Source organism: Phalacrocorax aristotelis, chromosome 24 (assembly GCF_949628215.1).
Source record: "Phalacrocorax aristotelis chromosome 24, bGulAri2.1, whole genome shotgun sequence".
NCBI classification, from domain to species: domain Eukaryota; kingdom Metazoa; phylum Chordata; class Aves; order Suliformes; family Phalacrocoracidae; genus Phalacrocorax; species Phalacrocorax aristotelis.
In genome coordinates, this window is record NC_134299.1 from 7366521 (window position 1) to 7384815 (window position 18295).

An 18295-nucleotide genomic window follows, 5' to 3' on the forward strand; every position below is an offset into this window, starting at 1 on the left:
GATTTCATTTTTGGTTTCTGGCTTATTTTTATCTTCTGGGATATGTGTCAGATCGGTTACATACAAGTCCTTCTCTTTCCCATTGGATCAAGTTACTTGGCCCTTTGTCCAGGCGCGGCCGGCACCCTTCCCCTCCCACCCAACAGCTGCCACGCTCAGGCCCTCCTCTCTACTGCTGCCTGGAGCCAAGGCTGCAGGCTCGCACTCTGCCACAGTCCTGCCACTTACCTTTCCACTGCCCCCATCCCTTCTACACACTGAGGGCAGGCAGCCCCAAAGTCCGGGCTCTGAAGCCTTTCTGCCCCTCGGGGCACCGGCCACCCCTGTCCTTCCAGGACCTGGGGCTCCCCCAGGAATGCCTGCTTCTCTCCAGTGGCTCACTCTCACCACTGATGTGCCTGAACCTGGCCCAGAGGACGGGGATCACTGTCCCACGCTGTCCTCCTCACCAAGCACTGACGAGACAGCGGGGACGGACTGCAGCGAAGCCCCACGTACAACCAGGAAAGCAGCGGTGGGTAGGTGCAGGGCAGAGCAGCCATTGTGTGGGGCTCTGACCACTGGAGGCATCGGGGAAGGAGGAGGCAGCGGCGGTCTGCCACGGCCTGCTCGCAGCATCCCTTCCCAAGGCGAGGCAAAGCACCGACTCGGGCAGTGAGGAGACACGGGAGCTTGAAACTCAAGGGCGTATGAGGGCGAGGCAGCTTTGCCTTGCTTGGGGTCAAGGTGAAGCCCTGGGAAGGATGGGCGAACCTTGCACAGATAAGTGGTTCATAAAGGCCATGCTGGCCCACCAGAGCTCACCCCCCACTGCTCAGCAGGCAGAGCCGAGCTGGAAGAGTCACAGATACCCGGGAAGGACTTTGAAACAAGGACATTTTTGTAAAAACCAAGGCTGCGTTTGAAAGCGACTGAGTCCAGCAAAAGAACACAGCTAAAGAGAAAACTCCTTGCAGCACCTGATTGATCTTCAAAGCTGGTCCTGCACTGAGTAAAGGGCTGGGCCAGAGACCTCCAGAGGTCTCCGAACCCATTTTTTGCCATGTGTGTTTGATGCCACACCTGGCCTCACTGCCTGCCACGCAGCAAGGCCTGCCCGCACCAACTCACAGGTACTGCGGGTATCTCTGCAAGCTCCGAGCTGGCTGCCGGCATGTCTCACAGCACGCCAGGGGAGCCCGACACTGAATTTCTGTGAGAAAAGAGTTACAGGATGGCAGCTGGGTTTTCCAGAGCTGCGACAGACAGGACCATCAGCCCACGAGTGCCGGAAAAGGGACGCTCCTCACCGCAGCCAGTGCAAGGAGAAGCCGCACGGACCAGCCCAGCTCTGTGGGGCTGCGCACAGGGACATGCCACCTTCCCTGCTCCAACCAGAAGGGCAGACACCAAACTACCCATAGGAGAACAAACCTCTGTCCTCCCATGGGGAATTACACCATGGCTCCAGCCGCAGGAGCCCACAAGGAAAATCCTCACATCCTCCTGAAGGGCTGAGTGCCTGCAGAGGAGGGCCGCCCCGCCCCAAAAAGGCCTGTACGGCAGGACAGTGAACATCACCTTCGTATTTTTTGCCTCCCCCCCTGCCAGGAGCACAAAGAAACTAAGAGATCCTTACGTGGGCAGTTCTGCTGGATGGGGCTCTGCTGGGGCAGCGGCCCCCAGGGGCTCTGCCGACGCAGGACTGGGGGCTGCATCCTGGGCTATGGCCGACTCCTGCATCCCCGCAGCTCCCCCAGCATCTGCCGCTGGAACGTCCTCTGCTGTTGTCTCTACCTCAACCTCCTGAGCTGCAGGGGGCAGTTTCACCCTCTCGGCGGCTGCGGCAGCCTCCTCCTCCTCCTTCTTCCTCAGCTTCGCCTCCAGCTCTTGGCGCCTCTTCTCATCATCCTGCCGGGCCATCCGCTCAAAGACTTTGAATGCCTGAAAGATAAAAAGCAAACCAGGTGGGTAGTCGAGCTGCCAAGCTCTGCCTAAGAAGCTGGGGGAAGAGGAGAGAAGCAGTGTATGGTTGGGGCACTGACTGCTGTCCCTCCCTCTCTGGACACCACACAGCCCCCACTCCCACCCAAGTGCTATTTGTCACTGCAACACATGCTGGAAGGCAAGTGAGCCTCAAGCACAGCCCTCCCTTGCTTTCCGGGAATATTTCGGAGCCAGCTCCAGTGCTCCCAGTGGGAGACTGGCCTGTGGTGCTACTCAATTGAGTCTTCCTCTGGGCAGAGGATGCGCAAAGCAAAGGGACAAAAACATGGCACAGGCAAGCACCAGGTATTGTCCCTGCTCCATTTGCCTCTTTCTTTGTGATCAATTTTACTCCGCGTGAAGCCACAGAGTCCATCCCCAGCTCCTTCTCTCCAGCCAAAGCCCAAGCTCAAGCCAGCCCCGTGCAGATCGTGTGGAGCAAAGGCTTGAAACCACGTCCTTCCCCTGGGCCACAGCCAAGCGGGACGGGGGCGAGTCTTTTCTGCACTGCCCGCTGTGCCCTCCCTGTGCTCCAGCCCCTGTGGCTGCAGCTGCGAGGCCGCCCTGGCCAACACCTTTCTGGGGGATGAATCCTGCGGCTGCAGTGCTGCGCCTCCCTCGTGCCCAGGGCGCACATGAGCCCGGTGTCCTACTGACACTGCCCCGCTGCCCAGCAGTTTGGGCTCTGCACTCCTCCCTCTGCAGCCTGAGGCCTCCCTGGGCTCGCTGCTCGCCCGCAGAGTCCAGTGCCCTCCCACGGCAGGGGCCAATCCTGGGACGCAGGGACATTGGGCTGGGGGTGGCGAGGACCCCATCATGCTGCAGACCACCCCAGGGAGACAGAGGGGCAGGGATCTCCCATCTGTCTGCCTGCATCACCCCCACCACCTGCCAGCCCAGGGACGGGAAACTCGCCCACTCTGAGCAGATGAACATCCCAAATCCAGCCTTACTCCTGGTTTTATGAGCTGGTTTCCTCCCTGGTAATAAAGATTAATGACAGACCAGGAAAGCCCTGAGTCAGAGACCTCCAGCGCTGCCCCAGCACCGAATCCAGCCCAGCCAGGTGGCGAAACAGCAGGTCAGGGCTTTGGCCATCCCTCACACACAACTGAGGCAAGCCTGGTGCTGAGCTCAGCAGGCAGTTCACAGGCAGTGGAAGCAGGGACACGTATCCTGGGAATAGTATAGGGATGCTGCCTGTGGAGTGATTACTGGGGGTGAGCTTATTGAGGTTGAAATTATTGAGGCTAAAGTTATCTCCACAGTTCATAGAAGTTAACTTCCAGAGTGGAATGCAGTTGGTGTGCTGGAAATCGGTTCAGTGATCGTCCCCTCAGCAACACCACCTGCACTCTTAGATGTTGGGAACACTGACGGAGCTCAGTGTCCTAATCTAAGGGAGATAAGGGGAGGAGGGAGTGAAGCGAAGGCTTCATGGCCAAGCTCGTCCACAAATCACTACAGATCCGGGGGCTGGATGGAACCATGGAACCGTGCCTGCACATCATGCCCTGGGGGTGAGCTTTGCTCATTATGTCTCATTATAATACTAAAAGACACACCTCCACCCCAAGGCTACCCACCTCCAAGGTACAACCACCCCTCACTGAGCTGCGCTCTGAATTTCTCTTAGTCTATACCTTGAAATCAATGCAAGGAATTCCTACACCCACCAATAACGAAGGTCTCTATCACTTGAGCCACCCAAGCTCCACCTAAACATACAATAGTATAAAAATGCCTCCAAGAGAGAGGGATGTGAGGGAAGATCCCATCGCACCTGCTGGGATCAGTCTGAGGGCTGAACCTTCCCCCCCCACAAAGGGATGCCTTTGGGCGAGACTCGAACACTTGGTTACACCTACTGATCCCCTGGGAAATCGAGAGAACAAGCTCGTTATTTTGTGTTTTGTGTTTCAGCGCTTTAGACTCACATATGCTTTGCAGACAGTGCATTTATCACCAGCAATCTGACACAGACCTGTACTTTTGTTGCTGCAATAAACCGCACTATTACTGGATCCAGCCGTGAGGCGTTACTGGGCACGACTGGGCTAAGAGTGACCGTCCTGTCAGTGCATCCCTCATGGGCTGACAGCGCTGAATTGGGGATCACTCAGAATCTAAGCCCAGCCGCCTCCAGCCTCTCTGACATCTTAGGACCAGCTGGATCACAAGGGGGTTCATTTTCTGCCAAATTTCTTCACCTATTAATGCAGCACTGCCCAGTCGTGTAGGGATGGGGTCAGGAGGACCAAGGCGCAGCCGGAGCTAGATTTGGCGAGGGGCACAAAGAATAACAAGAAAGGCTTCTAAAGTACGTCAGCCAGAAAAGGAAACTCAAAGAAAGCGTTCCCCCCCAACGAACAAGAATGGTGGCCTACTATCGACAGACAAGGAGAGGACTGAGAGACTCAACAACTTTTTTGCCTCAGTCTTCATGGTCACCTCTCTCAGTCCTCCCAAGCCGATGAACCGCAGGATGGAGACCAGGTGGGTAAAGCCCCTCCCCCTGTAAGAGAAGCTCAGGCTTGTGACAGCCTGAGGAGCCTGGACATACACGAGTCTGTGGGACCTGATGAGATGCACCCCAGGGTCCTGAGGGAACTGGCTCATGTAGCTGCCAAGCCACTCTCCATGAGACTTGAGAAGTCAATGGCAGCCAGGTGAAGTCCCTGGGGACTGGAAGAAGGGACACGTTGAGCCCATCTTTAAAATGGGTAGAAAGGAGGACCTGGGGAACCACCGTCTTGTCAGCCTCACCTCTGTGCTGGGGAAGATCACGGAGCGGGTCCTCCTAGAAGCTGTGCTAAGGCACACGGGGGACAGGGAGGTGATTCAAGGCAGCCAGCACGGCTTCACCAAGGGGAAGTCCTGCCTGACCAACCAAGTGGCCTTCTGTGGCATTTCTTCTTATTTTTCCTGCTCACTGCGGGGGGTTGGACTAGATGGCCTCTAAAGGTCCCTTCCAACCCAATGCATTCTATGATTCTATGAGCAGAGCCCAAACCAGCTCCCCATGTGGCTCCCAGGGCCCTCACCTGCCCTCAGCCACTCTCCAGGTACCCCGGGCTCCCACGGCAGCCCCCCAGGAGCCCAGCCTGCCCCTTGAGCCGGCTGCAGCCAAGGTCCAAGAGGGTCATCGCACCCGAGCTCTTTCTGCAGGGGTCCCACAGTCCCCGCCTGCCCCCGGGGCTCCTGGTCCTTTTACAAGGGTGACACTTCTTCCCACCCCTCGCCCAACAGGCCAGAACACCTCCTGCCTTCTCTTCCTCCTCCTCCCCGCACAGAGCCGGTTACCCGGGGGCCGCTGTGCTGCCCGACCCCGGTCCGCGGGTCTCCACCGCGGCCGTCCCAGAGCACCAGTCGCCCCGCGGGCAGACACCCGCCCCGCCGCGCCCCGGCGAGAACAAACGCGGCCGGTGAGGCCCGGCGAGAGGGACACAACGTCCGCCCCCGTCCCGCCAGCGCGGCCCGGCCTGACACCTCCACGCCCGCCGAGGGCCACCGGCCCCGGGAGAGCCGCAGGGCCGGGGGTGCGGCGTGCCCGGGCGCCCCGCCGGTACCTGGAGTGCCATGGCCTGCGCCGCGCCGGGGGGGAAGCCCAGGCGGTCCCCGGGCCGCAGGAGGAGACGGTAAAAGTCGGTCTTGCGGTAGAGGAAGCCGAAGAGGATGCGCAGGAACTCCTCCACGTTCCCGACGTGCTGCAGGATCCCCAGCAGCGCCTGGTCGTACATGTCGGTGAGCGCGGCCGCGGCCTCCATGGCGGCTCCGGGACCGCTGTCACGGCAACCGCGCCAGGCCGCGCTTCCGGTCCGACTCGCGCCGACCCCTGTACTTCCGGTGTCCCCACCCGCGCCTCGGCCCGCCCGGAACCCGCGCCGCGCCGTTCCGGCCGTCCCACGGGTACCCTCCGCCCTGCTGCAGTTCCCAGGGGACCCCCAGCCCCCCAGAAGTGGCAGTGACACCCCTTTCCCCACAGTAGTGCCAACTGGACACGCCCCGCCCCGTCCCGCCCCGCTGTGGTACCCAGGGGCCCCCCAGCCCCTCCAAGAAAAGCAGTGGTACACCCCCACACTTCAATACCCAGGGGACCCCCAGACCCCAGTGGCACCAGTGGGCCTCCCTGCTGTGCTCCAGTGCCCGGGAGACCCCCAGCCCCCCAAGAGTGGCAGTGGGACCCCTGCCCTGCTGTGGCACCTACCACCCCCACAGCTCCACTGCAGCCAGCCGGGGGAACATGGGGACACGTCCTGGCCTCGCACAGGGTGGCCCCAGCACAGGATCCTCGTGGGGCACAGCACCCCACATCCTGTGCACCGTCACCCCACAGCAGGGAAAGCCCAGCCCCACAGTGGCTGCTGTGACCTCTGGGGCTGTGGGGGGCCCAGTGTCCCAGGAGCGTGGGGGTGCTTCACTTCCCGCCCCATCGGAGAGTGCTTCACAACCCCCCCCCGCAGGGGGGGCAGATCCCCCAGCGTGAGCCCTGCACCCCATCACCATCTGCCCATTGCCAGCGTCCCTCTGTCCCAGTCCCCCCACAGCTCCGCCCCTCTCTTTGGCCTAACGCCCATGTCCCCATGCGCCCCCATGTCCCAGCCACCCCCTCCCCGTTCCCCCATGCCCCCCATTCCCGACCAGATCTCCCCACCTCCCTAGCCACCCCGTCCCCATTCCCGTGCCCCATCCACCTTGTCCCCGTGTCCCCTTATGGTCTGTTTGCACCTCTCAAATTTACAGGAGAACCTGTTATCCTGAAAAGCAGGTCCATTCGCCCACTGTGCAAAAAGCAAACTGCACACAGAGAGGAGGTGTTTTATTTAATTAATTTTTGAGCAAAGGTTGGTGCTAATGGTAACCCACAAAGCTAGCACCCCGCACCAAGACACTACAGGCATTTACACAGTTAAATGTGTCGGTCACAGCCAATGTTCACACGCCTCAGCTAGTAATTGGTTAATTTCTTTCTCACTTGGATGTAAAGGTACAGCTCACTTTTGATTTACCACATATGCTCAGAGAGGAGGGTGGTTCCTGGCCTATGGGCCTGATTTTTAGTATTATAATGAGGATAGTTCCCCTAACAGGCACTTTGTTTTAGTTCTTATCAACATCCCAATTGTTATTCTCCTTCACTACACACTTTATCACCCCATTCTTAGTGTCTTCTGAGGTGGGTTGTTTGCTTTGATCAGTCTCTCAGCTCTCCTCAGGGACAGATTCATAAAACAAGTACTTCCCTATTCTCAGTTCCCGTCTCTGGCCCTCAACTGTTTTGTCAGGCTCACGAAGTTCATTGATACAGCTTAGCGGAAAATTCCAAAAATTCCATTTTCTTCAGGATATCAAACCTACTCTGTAAATTAAACTTAATTTATGAGCTCTTTAGGAAAGAAGACAAACACACAAACGAGGGCTCCATCCCCTCTGCACAGACTCATCCAACTTGTGAGCTCACTAATGCATCACTCATGTCATGAGTTTCTCACCTGCAAGTTCTCTAATTCGCGACTCATAACTTCTCTGCTCCTATGAAGTGGGAGAAGGTGAGAGCACTCATCCCTCCTCCTCCTCCAGTGTGGGCATCCCCTGCATCACACTGGGAGGCAGGAGAGCTTCAGCAGTCCGGCTGCTGCTGGATCCCCTTCCAATGCTCACGTCAGGTAAGCTGACATGTCATACCTTCCAACCTTGGATGGTTGGTCTGCCCCACTTCATGGAGACGGTGGCTTCTGCAGAAGCTGCTGGGCAATCGATACAGAAGAGTGCTGGCTGCAGGAGAGCCTTCAGGGAACCCTTCAGGGGATTCTTCAGGGGACTCTTCAGGGGACCCTCAGGGGACTCTCCATAGGGGTCTCCATTGGAGTCTCCTCTGAACTCTCTGTGGGACTCTCTGGAGAATTCTCCTTTGAAGTCTCTGGAGGACTCTCCTGAGAAGGGTCCCGGGGGCTCTCTGGCAGCTTGGTAGGGAGGATTGCTGCCTCCCAGTGCTGCTGCTGCCACTTGGCCCTCAGGCAGTCACCCTCTGCCCCATACTCTGAGAAGTCGGGGCCTGGTTGAAGAAGGCAGCGCTGTTATGGACGTTGGGGACATCGGGGATGTCGGGGATGGTGCCCTTGCTGTCTGCGTTGTTGAGCCAGGCAAACATTGGTGATGTCCATAGGGCATGACTGCTGGTCCTGCGCCTGCAGATTGTCCCCTGGGAGCTCAGGAAAGCCCCCGATGGCTTCTCGGCACTGCCGGGCAGGGTGTGGAGCATGGTGGGGCCATGCACCCAATGCTGAGCCATGGGGTGGTGAGGTGGCAGGGGGCCAGGGTGGTGAAGCTCCCACTGGACACCTCCGATGCCATCGGCAGCCAGAGAAGGAACCTCTGTGTTGGGGGAAGCAAAGAGGGATGGTGGGGTGAGATATTGATGGGCAGAGCTGGGTGGGGAGTTACCTGGAGGGCAGGAGCACCACGAGGAGTGGGAGTCTGCTGTTGTACCTGCCATGGCCCTTGGTCAGTGTGGGGTTTGTCTAGGGCAAACAGCATTCTGCAGTGTCTGTCCCCATGGCAAGCATGGTGGTTTGGTTTTTTCATCCCACAACAACTTCCTATCTAGAATAGAACAGAATATTTCAGTTGGAAGGGACCTACAACAGTCATCTAGTCCAACTGCCTGACCTCTTCAGGGATGACCAAGGGTTAAACCATGTTATTAAGGGTATTGTCCAAATGCCTCTTAAACCCTGACAGGCTTGGGGCATCGACCGCCTCTCCCAGAAGCCTGTTCCAGGGTTTGACCACCCTCTCCGTAAAGAAATGTTTCCTTATGTCAAGTCTGACCCCCTCTTCTGCAGTTTTGCACCATTCCCAAGTGTCCTGTCCCTGGACCCCAGGGAGAAGAGAGCAGCACCTCCCTCTCCACGTTCCCTCCTCATACTCCAGGTGAGGCCACACCAACACTGGATCCAGTGGGATAATCCCCTCTCTTGACCTCTGGCTTTGCTGTGTTTGATGCCCCCAGGACGCAGTTTGCCCTCTCGGTTGCCAGGGCACACAGCTGGCTCCTCTTGACCCTGCTGCCAACCAGCACCCCCACATCCCTTGCTGCAGGGCTGCTCTCCAGCCACTCCTCTCCCCATTTATCCTTGTGCCTGGCATTACTCCATCCCAGGTGCAGAATCCGCTGTTTGTTCTTGTTCCATTTCATGCTGTTGATGAATGCCCAATGTCCCCATCTATCTGGGTCCTTCTGCAAGGTCCCTCAAGAGAATCAACAGCAACTATGAGTTTGGCATCATCAGCAAACATGCTAATGGGGTGCTCAATTCCTGCATCCAGATGATGGATCAAAATACTGAACAGCACTGGCCCTAGGACCAAGCCCTGAGGAACCCCGCTGCTGACCATCCCCCAGCCAGATGTACCCTGTTCCCTGCAGCCCTCCAGCCAGTTCTTCACCCAGCGCCCCATGAAGCCGCTCATCCCGCAGCTGGATGACTTGTCAAGATGCGCTGAGGGACAGGGTCAGAAGCCTGACTGAAATCCAGAAACACTCCACCCACCTCCTTCCCCTCACCCCCTGGGTGGGGGACCTCCTAGAAGGGTGCTATACATGGATTAAGCAGGACTTTCCCTTTGTGAGCCAGTGTTGGCTGTGCCTGATGGTGGCATTATCCTTTAAATGCCTTTCTGTAGCACCCAGTCCAATCATACAATGACTCAATGGGTCCCCTCCCCATGATGGGTCACCACCCCGTGATGTGTCCCCTTCCCACAGTGTGTTCCCTGGGAGGAACACAGGAACGTTGTCAGGGTACGTAGAGATGCAATGAGGAAGGCCAAGGCCCACTTGGAACTCAATCTGTCAAGGGCTGTCAGGGATAACAAGACGGGCTTCTTCAAATCCATCAGCAGTAAAAGGAAGACTGGGGACACAGTGGGGCCACTGCTGAAGAAGGAAGGGGCCCTGGTGACCGAGGATACAAAGAAGGCAGAGTTACTGAATGTCTTCTTTGCTCCAGTCTTCAGTGCTAATGCTGGCCCTTAGGCATCCCAGCCCCTAGAGGAGAGGGAGACAATGTGGAGGAAGGAGGACTTCCCCTTGGTTGAGGAGGGTTGGGTTAGAGATGACTTAGGCCAACCGGATCCTCGCAAATCCACGGGCCCCGATGGGATGCACCCACGGCTGCTGAGGGAGCTGGCGGATGTTCTTGCTGAGCCACTCTCCATCATCTTTGGAAGGTCATGGAGGACAGGAGAGGTGCCCAAGGACTGGAAGAAAGCAAATGTCACTCCCATCTTCAAAAAGGACAAGAAGGAGGACCTGGGGAGCTATAGGCCAGTCAGCCTCACCTCCATCCCCAGAAAGATGATGGAGCAGTTCATCCTGGAGGTCATCTCCAGGCATGTAGAGGACAAGAAGGTTGCCAGAAGCAGTCAGCATGGATTCATCAAGGGAAGATCATGCCTGACCAACCTGACAGCCTTCTGTGATGGCATGACGGGCTGGGTTGACGGAGGGAGAGCAAGTGGGTGTTGTCTATCTCGACTTCAGCCAGGCGTTCGACGCTGTCTCCCACGACACCCTCACGGACAAGCTCGGGAAATGTGGGCTGGATGAGAGGGCAGTGGGGTGGGATGAGACCAGGCTGAAGGGCTGAGCCCAGAGGGTCGTGATCAGCGGGGCAGGGTCTGGCTGGAGGCCCGTTACTAGCGGGGTTCCCCACGTCCCTCCGCACAATGTGACACCTCCCCGCCACGATGCGACCCCTCCCCACCATCTCCCACCCCACGGCGGAGCTGACCCCCGTTTCCCCTGCGGGGGGGCGGACTCTGCCCCTCCCCGACTCGCGCCCCGCGAGGGCGGGGCCGGGCCGGGCCGGGGGCGGGGCCGGGCCGGGGCCGAGGGCGGGCCCGGAGTGGTGGCGCCCTCTCCGCATCGCCAGGCGGCGCCACGCCCCCAGCCGCGGCGCTGCGCGGGGCGGGGCCTCCCCTCCGGGGGCGGGGCCGGCGGGGCGCCGAGGGGGGGGCGGGCGGCGGAGGAGGAGGCGGCGCTGGGTGGGGCCGCCATGGCGGGGGTGGGGCGGGGTCGGGCGGGGCAGGGCGGGGCCGTGGGGCCACCCTGCTGGCACACTGCCGCTGCCCGGTGTGTTGCCTCCCCGCCCCGGGGGGACGGCTGGTCCTGAGCGGGGGTCCCCAGGGCTCGGTGCTGGGGCCAGTGGGCGAGGGGATCGAGGGCACCCTCAGTGGCTTTGCAGATGGCACCAAGTTGGGCAGGAGTGTCGATCTACTGGAGGGCAGGAGGGCTCTGCAGAGGGACCTGGGCAGGCTGGATCCATGGGCCAAGGCCAGTTGTGTGAGGTTTAACAAGGCCCAGTGCCGGGTCCTGCCCTTGGGTCACACCAACCCCAGGCAGCGCTGCAGGCCTGGGGCAGAGGGGCTGGGAAGTGCCCAGCTGGGCACTTGGCACAGGCCTTTCCACCGTGCAGCGTAGCTGCTGCAAGGAAACTCTCCTATGTGTGTCTTTTGCTGCCAGCAGCCCTCCCTTAGCATGAACAAGAGCTGCACGGTTGTGCTGCAAGACTTGCCCTGGTCTGGCACCCTTTCCCCAGGCCGCTGGGAAGGGAACCCCAGCCAAGAGAGGTGCTTGACTTGAGCCAAGGCAGCTCTTCTCTGGCCTCCTCTGTAGCCAGGAGTGCAAGCAAGGAGCACTATGGAAAGCTTGTGTTGGGGCTCTTTGGAAAGCCTTTGGTCCCTTCCGACCTCAACTGTTCTGTGATTCAGTGACTGCCCAGAGCAGGGAATCTGACCTCAGGAGGTGCCTTCACCGCAAATTCTTTGCCTTTCTCTGCAGACGTGTTCCTGCGGGCCCAGTCAGCCCCAAGGCGCTGTTTCTGAGGAGTCTGTGAGCAAAGCCAAGAGAAGGGATCAGGTAACCAGCTCCCAGGCTGGCATGGCTTGAGCACACGCTGGGCTGCGTCTTCCTGACACAACCTTCCTCATCAAAGGAAAACAAGTTGGATCCCTAAGCATAGCACAGAAATGAAACCTGGAAGAGGAAACAGGTAGGAAACCTGTTCTGTGGATCACTGACTCTGCAATATAAAATGGTCTACCCATCAGTGTCACTACACCTGTGTAACGTCACCCGTGTAACGTCACCCGCCTTCTTCCTGTCCAGCTGCACATGGAATCACAGAATAATGGGGTAGCTGAGGTTGGAAGGGTCCTCTGGAGGTCGTCTGGTCCAACCCCTCTGCTCAGGCAGGGCCACCTAGAGCTGGCTGCCCAGGACTTTTGAATACCTCCAAGGATGGAGACTCCATCCAAGGATGGAGACTCCACGGTCTCTCTGGGTAACCTGTTCCAGCAAAACTACTGGAAATGCATGTGGTGAAAACCTGTGCCTTTCCTTTTAACTGGCTCCTGGGCATTTTCACTTGACTCCCTGTTTACCGGATGAGAAAAGAGCATCAGATGAGAGCAGAAGCGGTACGTGATACAGAATGATGTAATGATGGTGTCAGGTGTAGAAAAACAGCTCTCTGGATACGGAGTCTTGAAAGAACCCTTCAGACATGCTCCTTCAATTACTTCTGTGGGCTCTTCCTTTCAGTCTAGCAAATGACTCCATCCTCTTTTTGCACCGCACTTGTCTCACGCTCGCCTGCCTATGTAACTGTGAGGGAAGGGTTGAGAAGAATCACAGAATCACAGGCTGGAAGGGACCTCAGGGACCATCTAGTCCAACCTTTCTGGGAAGAGCACAGTCTAGACAAGATGGCCCAGCACCCTGTCCAGGTGACTCTTGAACGTGTCCAATGTGGCCAAGTCAACCCCTTCCCTGGGGAGATTATTCCAAGGGTGACTGTCCTCACTGTGAAAAATTTCCCTCTCGTGTCCAATCGGAATCTCCCCAAGAGCAGCTTGTGTCCATCCCCCTTGTCCTCTCCATGGGACTCTGTGTAAAAAGGGAGTCTCTGCCTTCTCTGTAGCTGCCCCTTAAGTCCTGGTACACGGTGATGAGATCCCCTCTGAGCCTCCTTTTCTCAAGGCTGAACAAACCCAGCTCTCCCAGCCTATCCTCGTATGGCAGCTTCCCAGGCCTCTGATCATCTTGGTGGCCCTTCTCTGGGCCACTTCCAGCCTGGCCACATCCTTTTTGCGGGGATCAGCGGGGACCAGAACTGGACACAGGACTCCAGGTGTGGCCTGACAAGCGCTAATGACTTCTTTCTCTCTGCTGGCGATGCCCTTGTTGATGCAACCCAGCGTCCTGTTGGCCTTCTCGGCCGCAGCAGCCACTGTTCGCTCATGTTGAGCTTCCTGCCCACCAGGAACCCCAGGTCCCTTCCCACAGAGCTGCTCTCCAGCCAGGTGGACAAAAGCACAGAAGAGGTGGCAGCCCGTGGAGTGGGCATAGATCGATCGCTCCATGCAACTCAGACAGCTGCTGCCCGTAGTCCTCTCCTGGAAGGTTGACTCAGGCTCTTCAAGTCCGGTGGCTGGAGCTAGCTGCAGCGGGGAGCTCCCAGGGGTCTTTTTATTTACTGTGCTTCTATTAGCATGAGCAATAACTTATGAATAGAACATGGATTTGGAACTTGGAGGGGTTTTGTGGTTTGGTTTTGGTTTGTGTTTTGTTGTTTTTTTTTTTTTTATCTGAAGCATTAGGATCGTCTCCCAGGCACATTGGCACAAAAAGCACGAAAAGATGACATTAAAATGTCTGCTGGCTTCTGTAGGCAAGGGATGGAGACTCAGATTTTGTCTTGGTTGGGAAAAGGCCTTGGGGCTGAATATTGTGAAAAGGGCTGTACAATCACTAGAGGGCTCCTGGGCTCTTCAGTGGCATTGCCTGTCAACACCTCTCTCTGATCTGTCCTTGCTCCTGCTCTGCAAGTAGCCATTCCCTGCCCTCTCTTGCAACGCTGCGAGGGACACCCAGATGATGCCTTGCCAGACACCCAGAAAAGGGACAAGCTTGAGGGGACCAAGGGAAAACCCGAGGTAGGGGAACTCCAAGGTCGGTTGGCAGTGCTGGGGCCAAGCGGATGTGTGCTGGTGGGGGAGCTCCTGTTCTTGCTGCCCTCGGCCCTCTTGGAAATGCCAAATAAATCCCCCTAGGGCCAGCTCCCAGCTGGGGTCACCAGCCTGTGCCAGGCAGGACGTTGATCTGCAGGGATTTGGGCAGGAGGGAGTGCTGCAGGTCCAGGGGAGGCAGCTCACCCCCTTTTTACCACATGGGGAACATAAGCCAGCATGGGGGGGAGGGAAGCCCCCAGAAAGGGACATGGTGGACCCTGGGGGCACAGGGCTCTCCTGGAGGGCAGCCCCGAGGGCTGCAGGTGAGGCACCTGGGGGCAGCAGAGGAGAGGCAGATGGTGGGCAGTGGGAGTGGATGAGGTGCGAGCCTGCAGGAGGGGAAGGGAGGACACCTCAGCCATCGCCCTGGGAGGGGAAGGAATCCAATATGGGGCAAGCAGAGAGTATCTCGGCTCAGGTAGCGGTCAGTGGGGGAGATGTCAGCACACGTGGAGGGAAGGAAGGGACTTTGACCATCCTAAGAGGGGAAGGAGGGAGACATGAGCACTCTAGGCTGGAAAATAAAAGGGATGTGAGCATGAGGAAAGGAGAAAGGAAGGGTCAGAGCAGACATGGAGTGCAGCGGGAAGAGGTGTGAACAGGCACTGCAGGCAACAGAGGCAAGCTGAGAGCTCATGTGGGAGGCTGGAGGAGCCTCGGAGGGGAAGCGATGTGCTCTGGGTGCACAGGGAGAGGAAGGCTAGGGGCACGAGTGCTTATGGGGGGCATGGAGGGAGTGCAGGAGCTTGCAGAGGGAAGGGAGGGGATGAGGGTGCTCAGGGAGGGGAAGGGATGTGAGCAAACAGGGCAGAATGATGGGTTGACCTTGGCTGGATGCCGGGTGCCCACCCAGCTGCTCAATCACTCCCTCTTCTCAACAGGACATGGTGAGAAGATATGATGAACAGCTCATGGGACAAGGTGAGGACAGGGAGATTGCTTACCAATTACCATCATGGGCAAAACAGACTCAACTTAGGGAAATTAATTTATTGCAAATTAAGCAGTGCAGAGAAATGAAAAATAAGAACAAATCTAAAAACACCTTCCCCCCACCCCTCCCTTCTTCCCAGGCTCAACTTCCTCACTCGTCTCTCTCAGTCACTGCTGTGCAGCAGTTTTTATCCCTTCTTAAATATGCCATCACAGAGGTGCCACCACCGTCGCTGATGGGCTCAGCTTTGGCCAGCAGTGGGTCCATCTTGGAGCCACTGGAACAGGCTCTGTTGGACACGGGGGCAGCTTCTGGCACCTTCTCCCCCACTACGAAAACCTTGCCACATAAACCAAATAGAGGTGGGCACCAGGGGACCAAAATGCCCAGGGTTGGAGGGCAGGGGAGAAACCGAGGGGTCTGGGAGTGCCGGGGCCGGCATCCCCTCAGGCAGGTCTGAGTGGTGGTGGGGGTCTGGCAGGGGGTCACATGGGCCAAGGGGGCACTGGAGGGGACCTGACTGAGGAGGGGGGTCTGTGGGTCTGTGGTCAGAAGTGGGGCCATTAAGCTGTGGAGCTGCCTGGGGCTGGGCTGGGCAGTGGTGGTGATGGTTGGGGTGCTGGGGGGACCCAGGGGGTGCTGGTGATACTTAGGGGTCCGGGGTAGGCCAGCAAATGTTGGAGTGGCCCGTGGTGCCATTGACCAGGGGGGCACTTTCAGGGACCTCCAGATCAAAGCCAGCGCCAGGGCTGGGAGCACCGATGCAAAGCAGCTCAGCTCAGCAGCACCAAAAATCCTGTTGCCCTTCTGCTGTGCCATCCCAAGGGCGTTTTGGGCATCTCTGCTCCCCAACTCACACAGCTTCTCTCCCTGGAGTGTGCCTGCAAAGCAGGAATGCCCCGTGCCCAGGAGGATTTTGGGGGAAGGCTTAGCAGAGAAATTGCAGCCTTGGAAACCTGTGCTGCCAGCGCGTCAGGGACAGGATTTACAGACCTGCTCATGTTATCGGCGGGGAGGGGGCTGGAGCCTGTGGTTTTGTAGGTGAAATGGGCATGAGCCGGAGCCGTTTCCAGGTTGTTTCCCAGCAGCTCCCCCTGCCCCGGTGCCTTAAGTCCCACAGTCCCCACTCCTCAGGCAGGGGAGCTGTAAGAGCAGAGCTGCTGCAGGTCCAAGGTTCCCCCATGCAGTGTTGGCTGGAGCTGCAGAGATTGCCCGTCTCTCTCGTGCTTTGGTACCGCGGTGGTGCTGCTGAGCGGTGTTTTGGCTCTGTGTTTGCACAGTGGCTCCTCTCCCTGGGTGTCGTGGTTTAGCCCCAGCAGGCAGCTCAGCCCCACTCAGCCACTCACTCGCTCGCTCCCCCGCGGCAGGATGGGGGGAGCATCAGAAGGGTAAAAGTGAGAAAATTCCTGGGTTGAGACAAAGATAGTTTAAGAGGTAAAGCACAACAGTAATAGTAATAGTAGTCATAATAACAATAAAAATGATATAATGAAAAGGAAAAACAAAATCTGTGCGCACAAGCAAAGCAAGACAAGGATTCATTCCCTCCTTCCCAAGGGCAGGCGGGTGCTCAGCCATCCCCAGGAAAGCAGGGCTCCATCATGTGTCATGGTGACTTGGGAAAACAAACGCCATCACTCCCAACGTCCCCACCTTCCTTCTCCTTCCCTCAGCTTTATTATACTGAGCATGACACCATATAGCGTGGAACTGGCCCCTTGGTCAGCTGGGTGGGCTGTGCCCCCTCCCCTCCCGGCTTCTTGTGCCCCAGCAGAGCCTGGGAAGCTGGGAAAGTCCTTGACTAGTGTAAGCACTGCTTAGGGACACTCAGCCGCTACTTAACAACAGCTAAGACATCAGTGTGCCATCAGCACTATTCTCATACCAAATCCAAATGACACTACACCAGCTGCAGTGAAGAAAATGACCTCTAACCCAGCCAAACCCAGCCCACAGTGTCATTCACATCTGCAGCACAGCAAACCCATGCCCCTGTGCAAGCCACGCTACAGGACAAAAGGTGTGACGACACGGTGGTGGCACTGGGCTGTCATCCAACCCAGGCTGCTTGATCTTGGCATGGGGCTCCTGCCCTTCAGATGAGGATCCCATATCTCCCAGTGCACCACCCAGTCCCAGCACACAACTGTCCCACAGCCCTTGGCCCACAGCCTGTAGATACAGCTATAGGTACGGCTACAGATAGGAGTGTTGATACATAAGCTTTCTTGTTTCCACAGGTAACGCCAGTCAATTAGAGCCTTGGGGTTTGGAGATGCCATCCTGGACGTGATGCCCTGGCCTGATCTCATGGTGCTGTTCCCAAGGACTTGCTCACCAGACCCCTGCCGATAGCACCAGGGATCCCACGCAGGTTCCTGGCTGCTGTGGCTTCCCATCACTGGGGCATCTCCACGGTTACCTTGGGAGCTGGGGATGTCCCTTCCCTGCTTCTAGACCCTGCCCCTCCTGTGTCCAGGCAGGTCCTCCCGCAAGCCACCGCACCTCCTCTCTTCTGACTGGCACAGCTTGGTCTGGTGGAAGGCTGGAGAGGTGGGGACACTTGTCCCCTCCCTCCGTAGAGCTGGAGATGGCAATTACTGTCAAGAATGGGCTTCCCATGTGAGGACAACCATGCGCCAAGCTGGGAGCCACAGCTGTGTGAGGGGTTGCACCACAAGTTCAAACGGCCAGAGCACCTGGCACCTCTGCTCAAGACCACGGGAGGAAGAGCAGTGTCCATTTGGGACAGGAGACGCTGAGCAGGAGACCTGAGACACAAGAAGGAGATGCAAAGGGAGACCCCTCAGGGCATGCATGAGGAGGTGTGTGAGGAGAGGAGAGAGGGGGAAGCAGAGGAGACCTGTAGGAGGGGGCACTGTTGGAAGAAGGTATTCCATGCTGGAGGTGGTACACCCTGAGGGGACTACAGCCCATGGAGCACCTGTGCTGGAGCAGGGACACTGCTGGGAGAATGAAACCCATTGAGGAACCCCCACTGGAGCAAAGGAGCAGTAGGAAGACACCTCTGAATATCACCATGGATGGAGACTCCACAGCATCTCTGGGCAACCTGTTCCAGTGTTTGGCCACCTAAAAGATGGCTTTCTTCTGCTTGAGTGGAATTTCCTGTGTTATTAATTTGCGCCTGTTGCCTCTTGTCCTGTCTGTGGGAACAACTGAGAAGGGTCTGGCTCCCTCTTCTTCATTCCCTCCCACCAGATATTGTAGGGCTTTGCATGTCCCCTTGTTGAACTTCATGAGGTTCCTCCCAGCTCAGCTGTCCAGCCTGTCAATGTCCGTCTGGACGGCAACACGACG

General features: G+C 57.7%; 1 protein-coding gene and 1 long non-coding RNA gene across 3 annotated transcripts in view; one reads left to right on the forward strand and one right to left on the reverse strand.

Annotated features, from left to right (window-relative positions):
- The window catches only part of NUDCD3 (NudC domain containing 3), a 33278-nt gene extending 27480 nt beyond the window's left edge, over positions 1–5798 (reverse strand). Inside the window, exons 1-2 of the mRNA XM_075117540.1 lie at positions 5535–5798; positions 1619–1923 (exon numbers count right to left, since the gene is read on the reverse strand). Of these exons, the coding sequence (XP_074973641.1) occupies positions 1619–1923; positions 5535–5732 (503 nt within the window). The 5' untranslated portion in view covers positions 5733–5798. The remainder of the gene's footprint in view (positions 1–1618; positions 1924–5534) is intronic.
- An 8035-nt stretch (positions 5799–13833) lies between these two features.
- LOC142048051 (uncharacterized) lies at positions 13834–18093 on the forward strand. 2 transcript variants are annotated; one of them, XR_012657377.1, is made up of 4 exons: positions 13834–13965; positions 14922–14961; positions 15114–15336; positions 17215–18093. It is a non-coding gene; the product is annotated as an uncharacterized LOC142048051 (long non-coding RNA). The 2 variants fall into 2 exon arrangements; XR_012657378.1 differs by lacking the exon at positions 15114–15336.
- Positions 18094–18295: the final 202 nt, after the last annotated feature.